Source organism: Mycetomoellerius zeteki, unplaced genomic scaffold, assembly GCF_001594055.1.
Source record: "Mycetomoellerius zeteki isolate Tzet28-1 unplaced genomic scaffold, Tzet1.0 scaffold35, whole genome shotgun sequence".
In the NCBI taxonomy this organism is placed as follows: Eukaryota; Metazoa; Arthropoda; class Insecta; order Hymenoptera; family Formicidae; genus Mycetomoellerius; species Mycetomoellerius zeteki.
The window spans coordinates 517,135-540,037 of NW_017257338.1; the positions used below are offsets into that span (position 1 = coordinate 517,135).

Genomic DNA, 22,903 nt, shown 5'->3' on the forward strand with positions numbered 1-22,903 from the left:
TAAATAACTAAAATATATACAAAGATTATCGTTAATTACAACTAAAAAAATTTATATTGTGTTACTTACAAAAATATTGTTCGTTTGAAAGTGAACTGATGTGGATAAAGTCTATTCGCATCCATGTGTCAAAATTGTCCATTAGATTTCCAAGTTTACTATAATGATGAGTTGCATCAAAGGTATAAAATATTTAATAAATAGGATTGAAATTATTAACTGAAGGTAATTAATTAAAAATTCACATGGATGTTTGAAGATTGAAGATTGAAGCTTATATATACGATGTTGACACCGCGCTTGTTATGTCTACTGAGTACGTTTTGTCACACAATAATCCAAACAAATCTTCAATAAAACTATAGAAGAGAGGGAAGTATCAATTTTTATAAATTAAAGTAGCATAACGGCTTGTTTATTCTTAATTGATTTAATTCATTAGAGCCTATATTTCTTTTGTTTTAATACAGATATGTGATTTTAGGATTTCTTTAAGTTTCACGCGGAAATGTTTCTTCTTATTTATCCATCTGTTTTTTTTTTCGTGAAGAAAAGTAAAGCGAGAAGCAACGCGCGCACTCGCACGAGTGTATTACCATTTTTTATTTTATTTGATCTGTCTGCTAACTTTTATTACATGTACGTTTAACGCGTAAAAGCATTTCAATTGATCGAATCGTGTTTATTTACTCAAGTAATACGCGTCGCACGCATTTCCTCCAAATAAATTGCCGCAATTTTCGCGAGAACCCCCGCCAAGCGGCCGGATTAAGTAATCCCCGATGGTTTACATGGGGGCGCGATTCTCACGTACCCCTCGCCCAGTCAACCAAGCGAGACCCATGAGCTTTTGCCGCGCGATATTAATACCCATATGTGGGCACTATAAACCTGTTTACCACGCAACACACGGTGAGAATTCTCGCACGAGGTCACGGTCGACTAATGGCACCTGAATCTGTTGCCGGCCGTAATACATAAATCAAACTAATGTTCGCGTAAACGCAGCGGTCAATAACTCCAAACGTATAATATTACATTGCATATACAAAGCAGACAAATATCGTTCTTTTCTCGATATAACGCCTGTAAAGCACACACATAAACTTGAAAGTACATATAAGTTACGTCGTTGAATCGCACTTTCTTTAGCAGATGTGCCTAGCTGGTATTAAAAATTAATATCAGTAATTTAATGCATTAAAAAAACATGTATTTATAAAAAAATGTAGAAAGGGGAACAAACTGTACAGGAATATTTTACCATAGATGTCTTGGGAAAATTACAATAGATGATCTAATTACACTGTGTTACGAGGTTTTTATTTCTCAATACTTGAATGATGATTTTTATATGTTTTTAACTGTGGATAAAAAGAGATATAAGATTTTATCCGATTTTAAAAAGTTAAAGACTTTATTTTGGAAAAAACTACAAATTTGAGCAATTTGCAACTTTTTCTTACAGAGTAAACTACAATAAGTATTACTATTCGGATGTTGAGAAACAGAAGCCTCGTAAATCATTGTAATTTTACATTAAATATTGCCAATAAATTTGATTATTTTAATATCACTTAAAATTGTATCTAAACAATAAAAGAGATTGCATACCATCACATTTATTTTTATACATTAAGAAAATATTTAAATTTCTTAATAGAGTTTCTAAAAATTGAAGAATGATGAAATTTTATGAAAACGTTCTTTCTCAGTGAAAAGTCCTGCACGAAACTTGTTAATTGAGAATTACTTGTTAATTGAGAAACAAAAAAATCATTGCACTGTATTATTAATTCAATTATGTTGTCCAACTATAGAGACGTAAAAGAGTCACCAAGGAAAACAGGGTGTGTGTGAAGTGGAGTCGTAAAAGCTTGTCATGCTCATCGCTAATTACATCAACGTTACAAGCAACGCCTATCGTTTTATCGCCCTATTCCTTATCTCGCCCGCCCGCGCCGACGGGAAGCTTGGTTCTTGCACGACGGTAATGGCGCCAATAATGTGTTTTCTAATTCCGACACGGGGAATTCCAAAGCGTTACGCGCCGAGTCCAGGAGATTCTCGCGTTAGCCGGGATAAAACACCCAGCTCAATATCAGAAAGGAAAGGCGTTCGCGGATACAAATGTTATTACGCGAAAGCACTTCGCCGATCTCCCCCGGTCCGATGGCTGCCCTTCCGTTCGCCTCACGCCTCTCGGCCTCCTACTTCAGATCGTTTTTCTTGTGGGTGCGATGTTTCCAGGCGGAAAATAAGATAATGGCCCGGCGCTAGGCGCGAAAAGCCCGCGAGCGGGGAAAATGGCCCGGCGGGAAATAGCGAAGATCGTGGGAGCGACGACACCTGCCTCGTGCGCGCGACGGAGGGCGTCCGTATGAGAGGAAAAAAAAATAAAGGGACTGGCGCATTTCTTCGGGCGGGACCCGAGGGAAGAAAGAGAGGATAGCGCAGAGGTAGAAACGTCGCGTGATCACCGCGCCGTAATCGAGTCACCGTGACAAACGCGTGAGAATAAATCAGACGGCGGGACGCGATTGGCTTCCAAGGTGGACAGGGTGAAATTGCGCGGATCCAGAAATTGTGCAGATCCATATAATCAATGGTCCAGATCCAACGAATCAATTGGCTTGATTGCCGTGTCGATCCGTGGCGATCCAAATTTTCTGAATCGCTCTTTTGATGAGTACTATTTTTACAATGTATCCTTTTTTATCATGTATGATATGAATGTATCTAATAATAATAATAAGTGGAATCGATATAGCATGAGTGATTATTTAAAAACTTTTTGCGTCGATTTCTTCTATCTTTCTAATGGCTTTATTGGTTCAGTTTAACTATTTAGTTTAATTTGACGTAACACATTGAAGATTACCGTAAAGGTTGAAACGTCGACTGTGATCTTGTAATATAACTTTATTTATTAATTTCAATCTACATTTAATGTACAATATTTATTGGCATGAAAAACCTGCAGGACTCGTTAAGCCTTATTTATTTTGTTTTCGATCTTATGAGCCTATCTCTTCTTAATAATAATCTTATACTATACTAATAATCTTTATTATAATGTACAAACATATTTGAGATTAATAAATCTTGTAATTATATACACATGAAAAATGGAATTATACACGCCAACGGTGAGACGCTCGTAAGGCTGTTATCACAATGCCTCCCAATGGTAAAGATAATATTTAACAGTTCACGAAATCAGGATTGTACTTGATCGCTCAACATTAAATTGATCATTTCGTATTGAAAATTTTATTCATCTTTCATGTAATATGATACATAATTCTCTTTATTATTATTATCTTTATCAAAGTGCAACATTATCCTTTCTGAGGTAATATTTTTCGCAATAAGTTCTTTGCAGTATATTAAAATGCTTATTAGCATTATCATTATTAAATTGGCGATCAATGTAATTTATGATGTTATTTTCAGCTTCACTTTATGATTTCGTTTCAAGTTCGAATCGGTGCGTAATTTATAGAACTGAAAAATGTATTTGAAGAAAGGTCTCTCCGATTCAAAGAAATGTTTCTTTGAGTTGCTATACGGTTAATGAAAAAACGGCTTTGATTGAATGAAAGAACGTCATTTCTTTGATTTAAATATTTTTTTAAATCGAATGATTTATTTGATTTCAAAAAATGATGTTCAAATCAAAGAAATTTTTTGTATCTGTGTATTTGTAAATCTACATATGAGTAATAATAATGATAAAAAAACAATAATGATAATAATAATAATGTTAAAAATCAAGATCCACACTTCAACTAAAAATAGGATTTTTTCTCTTATTTCATAATTTTTTTCTATTTTTATTGGAAATATATTCAAAAATGAGATAAAAAAAAAGAGAAAGAAATAAAAACACGAAAAATGATACGATTAAATATATTTGATAAGCATTAATAAATATTCCTGTTAGGCATACCGCAAAAATTCTCCTATTGTTAGAAATTAAGTAGCAATTGAGAATAAATCGACAGCAATTGCAGGCACAGTAATACTCGGAATGCAAAGACATTGACAGTAATTAAATATAAATTGTTGTGTTATATAATATGTATAGTATAGCCAACAAAATATGGTGCACGTTGTTTGAGACATTCGTTATGTTCCCCCGTAACAGACTGTCGGAAGCTTCATGCCGAGAAGGTAACACGTTCTTCGATCCTCGCAGACCGCGGAGAGAACGAACTCTGTCGCAGCGCCGTCTAACGAGTATTATAATTACTGTCGCGTAACTCAATATTGCACCCTCGATATGCTAAACTCCCGCGGAATATAGTGTTAATAGGCGTGGAATGGCGCGGGACAACACCCCGCTTCTATTAATTGCACTTCACCCTAAATGCAAATTGTTCGAAATTGAGCGAGGGCTCCCCGAATATTTGGAAACTCCATTACGGGCTAGTGTTCGTCCTTTCGTTCCTCGCGTACATTGCACACACACGCGTACGCACACCACCTTGTTGCGGCCTGACGAAGGCAACGCCGAAGGGCGGTTTCAATCGGCGAGGGTACACGCAATGAAAAATCTATCTAAGGATATAGTCGAAATTAGATATAGCGAATAATATGAAATCTGAGATTGAAAGTCATGAGTCTTCTTATCGTACCTTATTAGCTTATTACATATGTATTATCTTGAGAAACATTTTCAATTTCTTAACGTTAACTATTACCTGATAAATAAAATCTGTACCTTTCATTGATAAAAAATAATGTAATGTAATAACCAAGCATATATGAAAAAGCTATTTAAAATAGAAATGTATGAACTACTCAAATATCTTATTCGATTCGATTTAATTCGAATTTGAGTCTCTATATGATTCGAATCCGAATTTTTCGAAAATTTGGAATCTAAAAGGTTTGAATACGAATCACATATACTGACAATATGACAATTTTATAAAATCATAGTTTCTAATAAATACATTATTCAATATTCATTAATCAATATTATTTTTCTTTGAAATCTCTTTTATTATCTATATATTTAAATTCAATCTAACAATAATTACATTGTTAATCTAAAATTATGTCTCAATAATTTTTTATTCAATTCGGGTTCGAACAAAAAATGAAATTTGTTTCGATTCGGCAGAAACCTTCACACATCTTTTATTTGAAATTTCAGAGGAAATAAAACAATCAATTTTAGAAGAGGGAGAGATCCTATATTTACAGAAGATATTAAAAATTCAGGTTTTTACACGCACAGAAGATATAAAAAATGTTAAAATCATTTAATTTACTAGTACGGAGCTCAATTTATGCAAAGAAGTGCCGGTTTGATCAGTGAAATTTAGAGCAAGTATTCGGTGATGGCAAAATCAAATAGAGTTTCGATGTTTCAACTCTCTATCGTTTGACAAAAAACTTAGAACGTTCAGAGCAAATAAAGTCGAAGGTTAGTCGTCGGTACGGAAGACGGAGTTCCCGTAGATGTCTTCGGGAGATTAGCTGTCCAAGGTTCTGAGGTCTGTGGCTCAATTAAGCACTCCGTTTAGCGCTTGACTAAAAAGGGTTGGGAGACTCTCGCCCTGCCCCCTCGAGCATCAATCATGTCGGAGCAACCCTTTTCCCGAGGGCGGTTTTGCTCCTCTATTGAGACGAAGTGTTGTGCTCAAACACAAAAACACTTCATTTGGCAGATTAGCTGTTAAACACTAAGGGTGCACGCGCCGTAGCTATCGCCGATAAGCACGAAAAGTGTCTAGAGAGAAAAGTGTGTTGGTCTCCGTACCATTTGTTCGTGCAAATTACTAAAACGATTAGAACAAGGGTCTAATTGAGAATATTTGTCAAGAAGATGACGTATTATCTACATAGTTGGAAAAAATGTGCTGAATTTAACATAAATCGCATGACCTAAACGGTCCACTCAAATTTTTGAATTAATTTTACACAAGATGAATATGTTAGAAGGTAACACAAATATTGTGTAAGAGAATAAATAGAAAGAAAGTAACACATATTTAAAGAAACACATATTTATACGCTTTAAACAGACTACATACATATGAAAGTTGTGTTCATAACATTCTGTTTTTATTGAGCAACACATTTTTATAGATCATTTATTTTATTTGTTATTTTTATAATTATTATAAACAAAAATTTTTTAAATGATAACAAAAATCTAAATTTTTTTTTGTATAAGTACTTTAAAAATGACATGTGCAAAGTTTCATTGAGATTCACCAATTAGATTGTAACAAATAAATATTTTGTTTATTTACTGAACAACTAATGTCTACATCTCAATGTAACTTTATATTTGTTATTATTATATGTTACTATAAATATTCTTAAATTCATAAAGTACTTGTATAAAAAAAATTAAGAAATATAATATCATTTTTAATATCAATTTTTGTATAAAAAAATTAAGATTTTTATCATTATTTTATAATACATTTTCATATATTTCTATTAGAGTACAAATTACAAAAAATATTACTTTTTATTGAAATAACTTTTGATCCAGATGATAAGCTGTCTCTAATTTTTTTTTATTACTTTTAAAAGCAATTTAAAATAATCTGTAATTTTTTCAAATAATTCTTAACATATTCCATTTGCCTTACAATCTCCTTAAAATGTAAGAATGATTATAGATAAAAATGATAGAAAGAATTAATGTATGATTTAATGTTTTTAATAAGTATATGTTTATACTGAGTTGTTAAAAAAGTTTTGAATTAATTCTTTTTTTCAAAAAAAAAGTTTTCATATACAAATTTATTCAGAAATGACAATAATTAATAATCATGTTTTAGAGAGTAAATCAAATTTGTTTGCAATCTAATAGAGAACATCGTAAAGAAAATGTAAAATTTTACTTTGCAAATTACAAATTACAATAAATTTAAAACATACTTAACAAATTCCATGTAGGTAGGATTTCTTCGAGATTAATGACGGAAGAAAACAAAAGCTGCAATATTCTATTAACAATTCAAGATAAACATATCAGACAGAGAATGATCTAAGAACAATTCGTTCTTTAGATTTTACGGATGTAAAACCACCAGTAGCGGAAGACTTCGCTAATTGAGGATTAACAAGACGGAAAAATAGCAAAAGGATTTCCCACGAAGGGGACTTCCTCGACTACTTGTGGCCTCTTTCTGCGTCACGAGTGGGCGGAGAAGCTTCCATATAGGACACACGGTACATTCGGTACGTGTCTGCTCGTTTTAATATAGCGTATAACATTATGAAGCCATTGTCGGCGTTTTATCGGTCCTGAGGCCGGCAATTAACAATTAGCTGGCGGTCCTTGTAATCGAATTACGGCGGCCATTGTCGCGGGCCCAGGTACAAACGTATTCAGTTCCACCGGGATACCTTTAGAGCCGGCGCGGCGGCACTTCCCTCCCGCTCGCCCCGGCAGTATACCCATGGGGACCTTATTGGCTCGTCTCTCTTTTTTTCCACGATGCTCTAAGATCGGATTTCTCGCCGCTGCATGCGCATAGATGCAGAATGCAGCGGTGGTGGGATCTCTTACAAAGGCAGCTCGGGCAAGCTTCTACACAAGCAGGGATGAATGTCACCCCGTGAAAATATATCCGTTTCAACAGTTTGAGATTTCGAGTTGTGGAGGAGATCGCGCAGGTATCTCCGTCTCGATACCACGTGTGCATGGCGTAGCAATATAGCGGCCGGTAGGATTAGTAACGTTAAACTGCCGTGTTCGCGCGGAGATACAGCGATAAAGACGAGACGAATTGTCCGACGGATAAACGTGTCCATCTTGAATCGTTCCTCGACATCGTTTATCGTTGCCATGTCGGACGTCGAAATGGGAATTAATAATACGATGCTTTTACTGTTAATTTGACAGAAACAGTGAAATAGAAAAAGGAAATTTATGAACTAGGAGAACTATCAAGAGATAACAAAGATACATGAAAGATAGATCAGAATACGAATAACTTCAAAAAAATAGCACGGAAAAGAGGTTTCCAGAAGATATTTTTTTAGTAATTTTATTAAAAATGTGTTACATGTATTTTTTAAAAATGAAGTTACAGATCTCTTTCTATATATTGTATTAAAAAGTAGGTAATACACACACAGAAAGTCTGACGATTTAGAACTAGAATTCTTATAAGAGTTAAGATAAACCACTGCCATACAATCAAATTAACGTATACGATTAAGGCCTGGTTTTTCATATTTTCTGGTTATCTTATGGTTACGTTTAAGCTCTGAGTAGCCTCCAAGAGTTTTTCCAAGAAATATCGCTCGCTATTCGTTAAAAAATTATTAATAAAAAATGTATAAGGAGTAACGTCTTATTTTTGTTACATACAATATTAAAACTTCAACACTCTCTCCTGCCTAGCGGCACATAACTTTCCACACGAAGTGACTTCCACCCCTCCTTCCATCCTGTTTGGGGGCGCACGACTTTCACCTTCGACTCTCATCCCCCCCCTCCCCCCTGCAAAGGGCGCATGACTTTCACCTTCAACATATTGTTTTCTGACACCGTATATATTTAAAAAGTACATACGTAATGAATGCTAACTTTTTAACGAAGGACGAGCGATGGCTAAAATCTGTTGGAGGTCACTCAGGGTCATGACCTTGATGACATATGTCAAGGTCAAGATCATCGGAGATGCTTCCCCTAAACAGGAGTTTTACCGTATAAATTATTTACTTTAGAGGTAAGTACAAAGGTTATTTTTTAATTTTTTTAATTTTTTATCTTTGAAAGTACACAAAACCCGAAGGTAGGATTTTTATAAATAATTATTATACATCGTAACAATATTGCCTGTAAAATTTCAGCTCAATTGGAAGGGTGTCCCATTCGGAAGAACACTCTTAATTTTTAATTTAATTTAATTATTATTATAGAAAGATTTATTATCTTTTAATATCATTTTTTAAATAAAAATGTAAGTTTGATAGTGATCAATAAAAATTCTCGTCTGTCACGTGAATAATCTATATTACATTCATCAGAAAACGATGAAAAAAATTTAATACGAACTGTTCGACCATGCCATGATTCTTCGAAAGGTGCAAGGTTGTATCTCGGGGTATGTCCGGAACCGGAGCGCTCGATCCCGTTAAAAGTTCTCTCTCAAACGACCCTGACGTAGAGAGATCGTGCCAATTATCAATTTCCAAATCCCGTTTGATTAAAGCCATTCGACTACGAAAGAGCCCCCGCTTTATCGAGGCATCTCGCGGCCCTTTAACGAGTAACCGATGTCAAACGCAGCCGGAGAAGAGACCGACAAACGCACACGTAAACGCTCACACGTACAGGCAGAGCCCACGCGCGCGCGACGTTATTCACGTGGAGAGAAGGAAGGAAGGAAGGGAAGCTCGGGGTCACTCTCTCGCCGGGGAATACAACGAATTCGAGATATATCCAGGCAGAACCAACTATTAATTTGGTTCCCAGGCGTCGGCCAGAGGTAGGGGCAAAAGTACGAGCGAAGAGCCACGAAGGGCGGGCACGTGGAAGGTGGAAGGAAGGGCTGGAGAGAGAGAGAGAGAGAGAGAGGGGGGGAAGAGGAGGGAGACTTCAACCAGGACCAGAAAGCCTCCGGGGCAACAGATTACTGTCTACGGCCTATACCCTTCGCCTCCACCCCGTTCCCGTCCTTTTCCACCACTCCGGTCCTTTCCTCCTCTGCATACCCATCTCCCGGTCGACCGTGGCTGGCCCATGAAGTTAATAATCATCAAAAGTCACAGTGTTTGTCGAGGGCGGCCGCCCTTTGTGCGCCCACGCGTGCTCCTGACGCTAATACGACTCCACCCGGGCTTTATTACGAGTTATTAGAGTTATTACATCGGCGACGGATTTTCACGTGTAGCGCACTTACGGTCGCAAGCGTATTTCTTTTATATCTCGCTCGCTTTTTTTTTCACCACCGAGATTTTTTTTCTCTCTCTGTTGTTACCGCGAGTTCGCTTTTCCCCGCTATTTCCCGTCGGAAGAAGCGATGGTGAAAATTAAAGACATTTACCACAAATGTCTTAATACATAATGGTAATTTTGCAAAACAGCGTATAGGGGAAAACGCTAAACATTTAAGAAAACTATGTTAATTGCATTAACGAGAAATTAATTCAAAAGAAATATTACAATTTTAAAGACGTATCAGAGATATACAGATTAAAAAGTAACTGGAATTGGAAATTTCCATATAAAAATGAATGTTATATACATTTGAAATAGTTCAATAAGGTCAATATTTATATTTATAATATTGTATTTATAATATTATATATTTAACAATACAATTTTATAGTTTAAATAAAACTTTACTCATTTCATCTTAATTATTTTTTTTTGAACATATTTATCTACTTCTTATTAAAATAATTTTCAATCCAAATTCTAAATCACAGTCAAACCTTTATTACCTTCAAATACAATGTAGAAAAATCTGTAATTTTTATATAACTGTTTCATTTTGTCAAAAATACGTGTACTTTCTTAAAAGAGTGACAAAAGTATTGTAATTAAGCTTTGTGTCCACGATGCTAGAAATCGTATCAAGATTTCGGAAGGAGAAAAAATTGCGACCAACTGCCTTAGTCAATTAGTCGAATTGTTCAAATGTGATTTGTTAATTTTTCTCTGTTGGAGATCTTGGAGATCTAAAATCGTAGACACTGGGCTTTAGAGTTATAATTATTATGAAACTTCTTTAGAACTGATTATTGTGAAATATCATACCTGTGATACAATTAGTAATGTAAGCATGTAATTTTATTCTATTTAATTGTTTGCAATTCAATACACAAACGGTATTTTATGTTAATTTCATTTAACTGAAAGTAATCCACAGAAAGAGAGAGAAAGAGAAAGAGAGAAAGAGAGAGTATGAAGAAGGGGGGAAGAAATGGGAGAAATAGCTTGCTGAAAGTGGCGCATTGACCAGACTCTGATGAGTGTCTCTATAAACGAGCAGTCTTAATTGCGGTACAGTCGCCGGGATTGTATGCGGCAGAACACACAGCTACGCGAAACGATGGCGTTGCTACCGTGAATGCACGACGCAGCGTAATTTCAAATGTACAGACGTGACTTAATGATGTTAAATACTTGCGCGCGTCGCGATCCAGTTCCCGGGTCTAATTCTCTCTCGAGTCTAATTTCTTCGACTTCCCTATTTAACGCAAACCAAAGTTAACTAAACGTTTCTTTTCTTACTATCATTACTTGCTATCGTTCACGAAGTTATGGCGTAATCCCAACAATATAAAGCCTTGGCCACAAGTATAAAATACTCTGAATTTGTTGCATTTTCTTGAAAAAAACGGAAATAAAATTTAGAAAAGAACTAACAAAATATTAAAATTGTTGTACAAATAAATATATTGTTTTTTTGTAAAATCATTCACTGAAAAAAATCTTGTCCGTTGTATCAATGAATGACGTTTATTGACTTGAATTTCATTAATACAATGAATTTTTAATAGATATTATGAATACTGAGTATTTTTCGTTAGCTAATAACTGGATTTATTAATATAACAAGTCACTGTTTATTAATATGCTGTACTTTAATGTATTATAATTTAATATAACATTTAATTAAATCATTTTATAATATTTAATATTGAAAAAAATCTTTCCTTCAAAAAACGTGTTCATAGATTCAATAAACTCATTCATTAGATGTGTATTATAAAATTTTATAGAAGTGAATATATAATGTAAAATACATTAATCATAATAATGTATTGTTAATAAAGAAAATGTTTTACGAGAAAACATTAGGGTAATATTTAATTGTTCCAATGTATATATTCATTGTTATAATGAATTCTAATTTTGTAGCTCATATTCATTCTTTTAAAACTTAAATCGTTATGAGAATAAAATTATACGTTGGACCAATTTTAATGAATTTTTTATTAATACAATGAACATTATTATTGTATTTACGTACATTTTTGGTTCAGTGTTTTTTAATTTCTTTTTCGTTAGAATGTTTATGTTAATTTGCGGAGTATTTGAGATTTTTAGCTAAGACTGTATATAATGCAAGAAAAAAATATGATATAAATTTGAAACATATATAGTGACGTATTTGGTCCAATGAAGTTAAAAAGATGCTATTTGTGTGCTACGGTATCCAGGATATGAGAAAAAAAAGACCTGGAAAGTCATCGTTCCAATCAGTGACTTCACAGAGCTTTCCTCCAAACTACGCACGAGTGACAAAAGCTTGCGTATATACGCAGAAAGAGAGAGAGAGAGAGAGAGAGAAAGAGAACGCGTTTGAAAGCTTCGTTTTGGGCGCAAACATATTGTCTGGTAAATAGCTTCCTGCACAAAGGATGCATTCACTGAGAGCCGATCTCGTCGCCGCGAGAGTGTGTATAGCGAGAAAATACAACGACCAGGCCAGACAATGTGGGCACGGTGTCAAAATACGCGGACCATACGGCTAATTTGTCGAATTTCTGCGCGGTCTCTCATTCACGCTACCCTCCCGATCGCACGCGCTGCTCAAAAGCGCTGTTCGCATATCGTGACATTTTTTATGAATTACAAAATGTCGGACGCGCTACAGTTTGTATTTTTAAATGATTGCAATTTTGTTGCAAATTTAAAGGAAGAATTTAAAAGTTTATTCGAAGATTTTGTCGTAGTCCATTAAAATAATGTGAATCCTTACCTTCTCGTTCATAGAGAAACGTATATAATACAAATTAGGAATTAAAATATCTGCGGGAGGAATAATTAAAATTTTATAATAACATTTATAATTTTTCATATTAATAATTTAAAAATTTATTAGAATATTTTGTCGTCCATTTAAAACAAAGTATCCTTGACTTCTTATTTAAAAAAAAAACAATACTACTTAGGAATTAAAATATCTGCAACAGGAATTCATTAGGTATAAGATAATTGAAATTTTATGACATTTTTAATACTTTACTTTAATAACAATATACAACTACAATATATATGTATACATGTATATGTATTACAATTGCTATAAAATTTTTAAAGCACGTAATGTTAAATAATTATCCAAATTTGTTTAACATTTTAATGATCATTAATTAAATGGTTATTTTTATGCATGTTTGAATTTTTAGAGCATGGGGTAATTTGATGATATATTATTTCATGCATTTCTTAATGCAATTATTTGTCAAATACAAAATAATATTCGGAATGTAAAAGAATATTCGAATCTGCACTGAAATTTGTGTGACTTCATAACAAAAGCTTTGGTAGTCCTCGTGATCTGAGGATCATCCAACGAAATCATTGTGCGACGCGAGGTTCCACTCGAGAACAACAAACGAACGATCCATGGTGGATCTGTGAACGGCGTTACGACGAGCCGTTTAGTCGCATTGTAAAAGTGAAATCATCTCGTGTTTGGGATGTTATTTGTAACACATTAGTATTGTATCGCAGTACGACGGGGTTAGGTCGGGGCGTTGGAGTGTTTAAGGGTGATTACATGCAACGACAGGGGTGGCTTTATTGGAGGATACGGCCAGCGGTGCTCACTTATATACCGTATTAGAAAATGTAAGAATAGATATACTCGGTGTTGTAAAATCGCCTGAAAAGAAAGATATGATCTTTCAATCATCGAACAAAGTTCAGCGATACATCAATTTATGTTTAATTGTGTTCAATATATACATAAAATAATTTTATAAATACATATATATGTAACAATGTTATTAAATAAAAAGGAATTGTCTCAAAAGAAATTTTTTGCTAAAATCAAACTCAAAATAGTTTAATTTTTTATTTACAATTATTTCTTCGACAACGCTGATTAGATTTTTTCTTTTTTTTATTCTCGCACGTATATACGTGTATATGACATTTTGTTCCCCCCGTTCTTGCAACTTATTTTATTATAAATTAAATTTTGTCAAATGTCTTTCTTTTCTCAATTTGATACTTTAAGTAATGATTAATAGCCATTCTCTTGTAAATAATCATGTTATAATATTCATACGCTTAAATATAATACAATAACTCACATGTAAAAAGAAGTATTGAAATGAAGAATTTGCAAATTTGTTTTACACATTTATATAAACTAACATAATGTTGATGTATTTAGAACAATCAGTTAGTGATCATTTAACTACAGTGTAGGCAAATCTGCGTTTATAAGCGGAACTTAGGACTTAAAAGAAGAAAAAAATGAGAACGACTGCATAGGATTGAATTTAGCCGACAGTTTGACAGGGCTGAAGCAGAGAAGGGGGAATAGCACAGCGAGAGAGAGAGAGAGAGAGAGAGAGAGAGAGAGAGAGAGAGAGAGAGAGAGAGAGAGAAAGAACGAGGGATCAGAGAGAGGGATGGGGGGCATAAAAAGCGCGGTGAATAATAGACTCCAACCCTCTCCAAACATCTCCCTTCTCTATGCATACCGCGGTACCCTGGACCGGAATCTAGGCTTATATTCGAAACGTGTCCCCTGGTCCTTCTCTCTCTCTCTCTCGCGCACGCTCGCTCTTTTCACCCTCTGATCCTTTCTCCTTTTCTCCTTTCTCCCTTCTATCCACGATTGTCGTAGTGTACCAACGATAGGGCTTTGATAGACTTGTAATACACCCGGAAGAAAAATAACCTCGTCTATCTTTTTCCTTGTCTCCGGATTAGTGGTATCATTGTGTTGGCCTTTTTTAGCTAGAGCGATTAACATCAATGATTACGGCTGTTGAACGCGCGTCTATCGTGTTCCATAACAGTCGAACCTACCACTATCAACGTATTGTCCTTAAGAGCCAAGGATAATCCTTCGAATATGGAAGTAGAAAATGATCAGAATAATCAGAAATGATTGGCTACGGAACACACACACACAGTTATGAAACGTTAACTAACTAGAATTTAATTAATTGATCCTTTACTTCTTCCTAGTACAGGCATGAAAAAAAATAAAGAAATAGTTGAATTTTCATTTAATTTTATTACTGTAGATATTCATATACATACATGTACATGTAAGAATAGTTATATATAAAACAAGTTTCTTAAATTCTCAGCTAGAAGTCATTTTTTGCATCATTTAATCTCTAATAATTGGCGATGTCAATTTTATTTATAAATAACATTTTCAAAAGATAAATCAATATATAAATTAAGACTAATTTCACGCATCATCTCATCTCATAACGAGCTTCATATACTATATTTAAAAAAATTACCGTTGAATCACAAGTAATTTTTATGTAAAAACGATATTAAAAATGTACAAATGGCCAAACATTGTATATACAGCAATACTTAACACACACACACACACATTTCTGATTATTATCAGAATATATTATCGATAAGTGTAATAATGACACATGACATCTCTTCCCCTTCTCCCTTCCTTCTCTCACCTCTCTCTCTCTCTCTCTCTCTCTCTTTCTCTCTATTACTTGAAACATCCGAATGTCATATAAACACATTTGATTCTTGAAATTCTATTGAACCTACTTGATAATAAACTACATACAAAAGGTATTAATGGGCATTAAATGACGGTGCAAATTATTAAAAGACGGTAAAATCTGTTTCGATAACTTTTCTTCATCGCAGAGAAAAAATTTTTAATCAAATAAAATGGGGATAGTGATAGTTCTTTTTTTTTAATAAAGAAAATTCAAACTTTCTGATTTAATTCAATATTTAATACAAGTTTAATACGAGAACTGAAAAGCGTATTATTATTACGTGACTTCTTCACTGAAAAAGTTAGCAGCTGCTCCCTTACGCAGAAAAGGATTTTGCTGATACACTAAAGTACTGTCGATTCAATTAAGTTTGTCGCATGACGCGCTATACTGTGAGAAAATAAATAATTCATGCATGTGTTTAACACCATCCCACAGTGCGCCCATAAAACGCCCGTGGACTATTAGCATCCTATAGGAAAGACTTCGATATCAACGTCAACGTCATCCTAATTTTGCGCAGAACACTAATAGGAAGACACATTAATCTCCTCTATCATAAAGGCTTTAATATCCATCTCACACGACTTGGTCGATCTTCGACTTTCATAGAGCCGCAATCTTATGCGAACGGAAAATACAGGATAATGCTGTTAGAAAAAGAAAAAACTTTCTATGTGTTCGTGCTCCATCCAATATTTTGTGAATGTTGACATTATTTCATAGGTATCTATTGTACTATTTATTATACGCTAATTAATATTAATTAATATAATTTATAATTAATTAATATAATTTATAACTAATTAATGTAACGTATTAATCTTTATTGTAAGATCTCCGGCTACTCGATTAAGCCCTCTTCAGAATACAGTGAAACATCTTTATTGATTATTTTACCATGCCGTTATAGTCACAAACGCTAAACATTTTTCTCTTATTGTCAGTGTAGTGGGATTACTTAAATTTTGTTCATTCACACATTTAGAGAGTTAACATAAATATTTTGATAATAAATTTCTACTTCTAATATACATTATTCCGTTCATTGTAATGCATCTTATTGTTGCATAACATTACATTATCACATTAAAAGAAAAGTTTTTGGTATTTGTGACTACAATTATCATATTTTATGCATGATTATCTTAAAAATGATACTTGTAGTACGATTATAATAAATGCAATCATTTTTATGATAATAACAATTATATTTTTGTAATTATTTTTTATGCCAACTATATGTAAATATTTATTAATAGAATTATGTGTATACAGTTATTACTAAGACTACTATAGCAGTGTAGTAATGTAACAAGACTATAGCATAATAACCATAATTATGTATATACATGTAATTATAATCATAAATATCAAAACCTTTTTTCTCAGTGCAAAAATGATAATTATAAATCTCTTTTGCGAATTTATTAAAATATTGACTAGAGACAGGAAAGTTTCTAAAAGACATGTTTTCGACAAAAATTGCATCATTAGAAATTAGCGCCATCGTGACGTATCGCGACGCAGTGTCTTTGCGCGCATCCGCACAACTTTCTGTCAGAGACCTCACAAGCCGCCACCACGGGGGAACAATGCCCAAAATCTGTTAATACTCTGGTCGGCAACAATGAACTCGACGTGGCGTGAACACCTCGAATACCTTTTTGCCGGCGCTAATCCGAATTCGACGAGAGCCGCCGTTGAGTATAAAGCGACCATCGTCCCGGAACGATGCGTTTCATCAGAGAGATGGAGAGAGAGAGACAGAGAGAGAGAGAGAGAGAGAAAGGGAGAGGGAGAGAGAAATGATAGACAATCGTATGCGTACACGTACGTGTGCGGGGTAAGAGAAAAAAAAGCTCGTGCGACAGATAGAGTCGAGAGTGATTTTCGGCGCGATATGCTTCTTGCTCGTTGAGTGCTCGTCACCGTATGTTACCAAAGAGAACGAGAGCTGTTGCGTCCAGTCACCGGAAACACATCATCCATAGTCCATGCATTCATATCTCTTTCGCATGTTTTATATTGTATTCCATACGCACTCAGGTAGACTGCTATTAAATTCCTAATGTCAAATTATATATCCAATTTGAATTATTATTAATAATTTTTATAGGTGCCACTGTTCCTACTTAACATCCCAACAAACACAAAATATAACTGCAATATTGCAGCAACATTGCAATAACATTCTGCAATATACCAGGAATGTTACAATGTTGCTGCAATATTGCAGTTATATTCTGTGTTTGCTGGGATGTCATTAATTTAACTAAAACAATAAAATTAAACAATTTAACTTAAAGAATATCCCATACACACATCTCCAAGAGACGTCCTAAGAATTCTATGGTTCCCAAAATGTCCCCCAGGATGTTTCTCGGATAAAGTGTGCTGTATTATGATATTGACTCAAACTAAATAGTATATCCAAACAAACTTGCATAGCTGCATAAACATACGTATAAAGAAAATTATCCAATCACTTTTCTGTTATAAAGACGCATGTAAAATGCGATTGGATAATTTTCTTTATGCATACATTTATGCGACTATGCAAGTTGTGTGGATATAACCTAAAGGTCGCAGCACAAACTTTTGCATAACGCATAGTATGAGAAAGAATCAACTAAGAATCCTTTCTTTCCTTCCATTTTATGGAAAAGAGAAACTTTGGTTGATTCTCTTATGCACTACGCATTATCCGTTAAAATCTGTGCTGCGGCCTTTAGTTTATTGTTTAGTATTTATTAAGTGCATACATTAATTCCAGTCAAAAGATTTTTGCATAGTATTATAACATTTATAATGTATCATTTGACAATTATTTTAAAATAAATTAAGCTATGTTTAGTTATCCGCACTCTTTACCGATTACGTCGGAATCAACGATTCTATATGCGAAAGAGTTGGGTCTGTTATTCCGTTATGTTACTTGCACATTAACACGATAATGATAATTAGTCCTCTTATCCGCGCGTCAACCTTCCAGCGAAATCTTGCAAATTATGTAACTCTGACATCACAAAGTTTCTCGGGCGAGAGTGTGCTACGTAAAATCTCACAGAGACCAACAAGCCACGGTGGAAGCAGGGCACAGTGGGGCAAGAGAAGGGACACGAAAAAGTGTCGCCGCTTCTCAGCGACAACGGAACGACGTCCAATTTTAATCTCGGAATTACTTCCATTTTATTTCAATTTTCTTGCATTTAAACCGTCTAAGCGAGTTTACCTTCGCAATATCATTGCCGAGGATCGTCGCCGGCTGGTCGGTTCGGGTAGGAAGAAGACTGAGTGAGATAGAAGGGCGAGAGAGGGATAAGAAGAAGAATGTCGGCGGAGACGAGCGGAAAAGGTGGAAGTACCTGCTCTAATAAATTTACGACCTAAAAAGATTAAGCCGCGTTAGCCCTGTTCTTTATATTTCCGCGAGAGGAGCGAGAACGAGAGAGCGCCGCACTCTCTCGCCGCTAAACGCGAGTCGGTCCTCGGCGAGACGGTGAGACGGACTGTTATGGTGAGGCGTGGGATGCAGAAAAAGAGAGAGAGAGAAAGAAAGAGAGAAACAGAAAGAGAGAGTGGAAGAAGGAGACTGCGAGAAGGGTGGGAAGAGGAGGGGCAAGATGGAAAAGGATATATAAGAGATACGAAGGGAAATTCGCTTATTTTCCCATCATTTCGGCGTGGCATCTTGTCCGTAGCCTTTTCTCATCCACGGAGCCAGGAAAGAAAATTGCTTCTCGTTCTCGAGAGCGGAATATCGTCCTGATGAGCTCGGGAATGCTCCGATATCCACTCCCTCGCTTCCCTCTTTTCCCCTTTCCTCTTATCCTTCCACTCCTCTCCTTTCTCCTGCATCAAACTCCAAACCTCGAATGATGCCTCCGACGTTTAACTCGGTCTTCGTTTCACTTCGTTTCCGTGTTTTTCTCAGTCTCTCTCTCTCTCTCTCTCTCTCCTCCCCCCTCTCTCTCCCTCCCTCTTTCTCATATTCTCTCTCTTCTCCTGACGATTCACCGCCACTCATTCCCGATGATAATATTCAATTTGCTTACATAAGGCTAATTGCCTTGTTATTCGAACGCGACGCTTCACCCTGTTACCGATTATTTCGGAGGCGCCGAAGGAATTTTTGCATCGCCTATTAATAAACAAATTTGCAAAGAACTGATCTCGAAAGCGTGCGCGACGAAACACTTTGTTAGCTTCGTATTATTACTATTAAAGAATCTTGAATAATAATATACGTTCATCTTTGTATGTAGGTCACGAATAACTCGTGTACGAACAATTATCCTCTAACCTCGCTGTCAGCTACCGTAAAGAAGCTGGACTCGATTACTCAGCGTTATTTATCCCTTCTTAAGTGTTAGAAGACTGCCGAAGCAAAAACCAAGATTCATCGATGGATCTCGGTCTGAATGGTTTACGCTCACTTCGCCGCCGCGTGTGAATTCGTCACGGACGGGGCACCCGGTGGGCCTTATACCCGGGCGCGTCTCGACCAGGACTGAATAATTCATAAGCCAAGATCCCGATACCATCAGCTCTTAACGCAATAGACTTAAGCGAGCTGCCAACAGCAGCCATGTTACAATAAAGAAATCAACATGGCTGAGAGCCGTCACGGTGAACTGGGGTGCCCCCTCCGGCGTTCCCTTCCCTTCTTGAGTCCACCTTGGAAGCGCACCGCGTCGCGTTACGTCGCGTCGCTCGCTCACTTTCGATTTCGCCCCACGGGCTCGTTACCCTCTTAATGCCGATGGAAGGGTGGACCCTCCCCCCTGCCGCTCACACCCTTCGATCTTTCGTCGACCGACCCTCTTCTTGGTCCCCCCTTTTCTTAGCCAACGCCGCTTTCAGGGTTGGACCAAGGAGACCCGCCCAAAGAGACATTTCTGCAACCCTCCTTTTGGAGCAAAAATCGAGAAATATGTAGGGAGGAAGAGAGAGACAGAGAAGGAGGGAGAGATAAGGTTAGACGAAGAGAGTACAGAAAAGGGAGAAAGTCTTAGCAACCACTTTTCTCGCCCTTTGCATGATCGCACCCCGCCAAAGGAACTCCATTTTCTATTGAACCCTCTGAATCTCTCTTCTCTCGCTCTTCTTATCGCTTTTTTCACTTTTGCTCTGACTTACTGTTACTATTTTGCTCATTTTCATTTGTTTTCCTACAGTTAGATTTTTGCAGATAACTGGTCTCTGTCGGTAAAAGCAAGTGCAGCCCTCCAAGCCGAAATTTTTCTAATTCAATTATAGAAGTGCTAATGTCAATCTAAAAAATGTAACGACAAAAGATCATTCATGATTATATTTTCGAGCATTCAGAATATTTATTAAATAGTTCTAATGGTTACAACATTACAAATGTGCACATGCAATTAAAAAGAAAATTTCCTTTTTTAATTAAGAATGTGAACGAATATTTTTTCTTTATTAATATATGAATAACTGCAGAACGACTAATATAACTGTATTAAAATATTTTGAAAAATATTTTATACACAGTTTAATAAAAACAACGAGTAAAATTTTATAAGGGCAGGTAAAAGTAAAAAATCCTGCGCGATAATTCGTGTGCCAAAGCAAATTATATTTAATTCTTTTTACATTATTTAGCAAGATATTTGGACGTTCTGGCTCAATTTAAGTCATCGTCAGCTATATCCAAAATTCAAACTTGTAGTCTGTTTTCTGTTTCTGCACTAAACTGCACTATAACTCTTTTACTCGCTTTCGACAAATATCAAACATATTATATACCTATCTCACTTTAAGTTCCAAAAGTGTACACTAGTCCAGCCACAGAAAACAGACCTTTGATTAGGTATATAATATGCGGTGTTTGCACAAATCCAGTCCTAGTATACAATAAATAGAGCCTCTTCCAATTTTTATATTTGAAAAGTAAACCGTTAAACAGTTCATTAACAAAAGTGTATTATTAACAATCGTCAAATAAAAGCTGTCATTAAACTGACTATGGTCAACCAAGTGCAAAACGGTAATAATAAGGTTAAGTTTAATAAAAATTATATTGTTTTAACAGACACTTTTATTAGAGATATTTGTGACATAATGCACTAACAATAAAAAGGATCAAAATTCTCTTCTTTTCTGTTTTCCTTTCTCACTGAAAATAAGTATTTTAAATAATTTTAATACATTTTTTATTGTTCTATTTTTTGGGTGTTCTTCTGTTATAAAATAATCAAATATAAATATTTAAATACATAATATTTACATAAAAAATATAAATTATCTAAAAAAAATAGAATATTGTTTTATCTTGAAAAACTATGATTATAGTAGTAATATGAGAAAATCATAGTATTAATAATAACAAGTCGAACATTCTACGAAGTCAAGAGCGATACCTCGAAGTCTGCTGTTGAGATCGGGGCGGGAAGAATGGGGAAGAAAGGAGGGTGGCCTCTTCCTCAAGTATACGGTAGTGACACGTTACCATTATCGCGTCTCAGCGGCTAATGAGAGTTTGTGCCGCTATTGTTCCCCGATTTACGTCGAGCCAAACGCCTTAGGGAGCTTAATGAATTTGCGAAATTATGCAAAATATTAAATACGGCTAATACTGTCACTTATCAGTTGAAAGCAAGAAAAATGATAGAATTTATCACGCTCCTAAAGTGATCCATAAAAGATTATGCCCAGTTTGGGCCTCGGCTGAACAACATTGAGATCTAGCTAGGATTGTAGAGCATCAAAAAAGGAAATTAAAAAGTATATGCATAACTTTGTAAAATGAGTCCCTTGAGTGATACAGCTGTTCAAAGTTCGGTAGTATGACCACGTATTGCGTACCATGTAAGACTGGTTTTATTCGATTTTTCGAATCATCTAGTATCTAGAATATGTTCAATCTTGACGAAGATAACTAAAACCTTTTTTGGACTCCAAATGAATAGTTATAAGTGATATATATTAATCAATGAAGAGGGGAGAGAGACACTCAAAGTATGAAACGAAAGATTTTAATTGCCTAATTGAAATATGGCCAATATATGTGTGTTCTAGGAGCACTCAGAAAACCTCTCCTATAAAGTTAGGCTTATGGAATTTTTGATTCTTTGATATCTTAAAATTTTAGAGGTATATTTTAAAGTTGTTCATCCGGGGAGCTCAAATTCCCCTATAAAACTGGGCATAGTCCTTTGTGTTAAAGTAAATATATATTCAAGTATATTTCATTGTTTAAATTTTTCTCCACGTTTTTCCGATTAAATAATGACAAATTGTCGTTATACGTTATGTTCCAGGTCTGGTTCCAGAACAGGCGAGCCAAGTGGCGTAGACAAGAGAAAATGGAGGCTGCGAGACTAGGTTTGAGCGAATACCATCACGCTGCTAATATGAGGTTTGTCCGAATGCTTACATTAATAGAGCAGATACCATATAAATCCTTGTAACGCTAAATATACATATAGCA

The 22,903-nt window shown here is 35.3% G+C and overlaps 1 protein-coding gene across 1 annotated transcript in view; it reads left to right on the top strand.

Moving 5' to 3' along the window:
• The window catches only part of LOC108725527 (retinal homeobox protein Rx1), a 61,069-nt gene that overhangs the window by 35,952 nt on the left and 2,214 nt on the right, over positions 1 to 22,903 (top strand). The window contains exon 3 of the mRNA XM_018452581.1: positions 22,734 to 22,831. Coding sequence (XP_018308083.1) covers positions 22,734 to 22,831 — 98 coding nt within the window. The remainder of the gene's footprint in view (positions 1 to 22,733; positions 22,832 to 22,903) is intronic.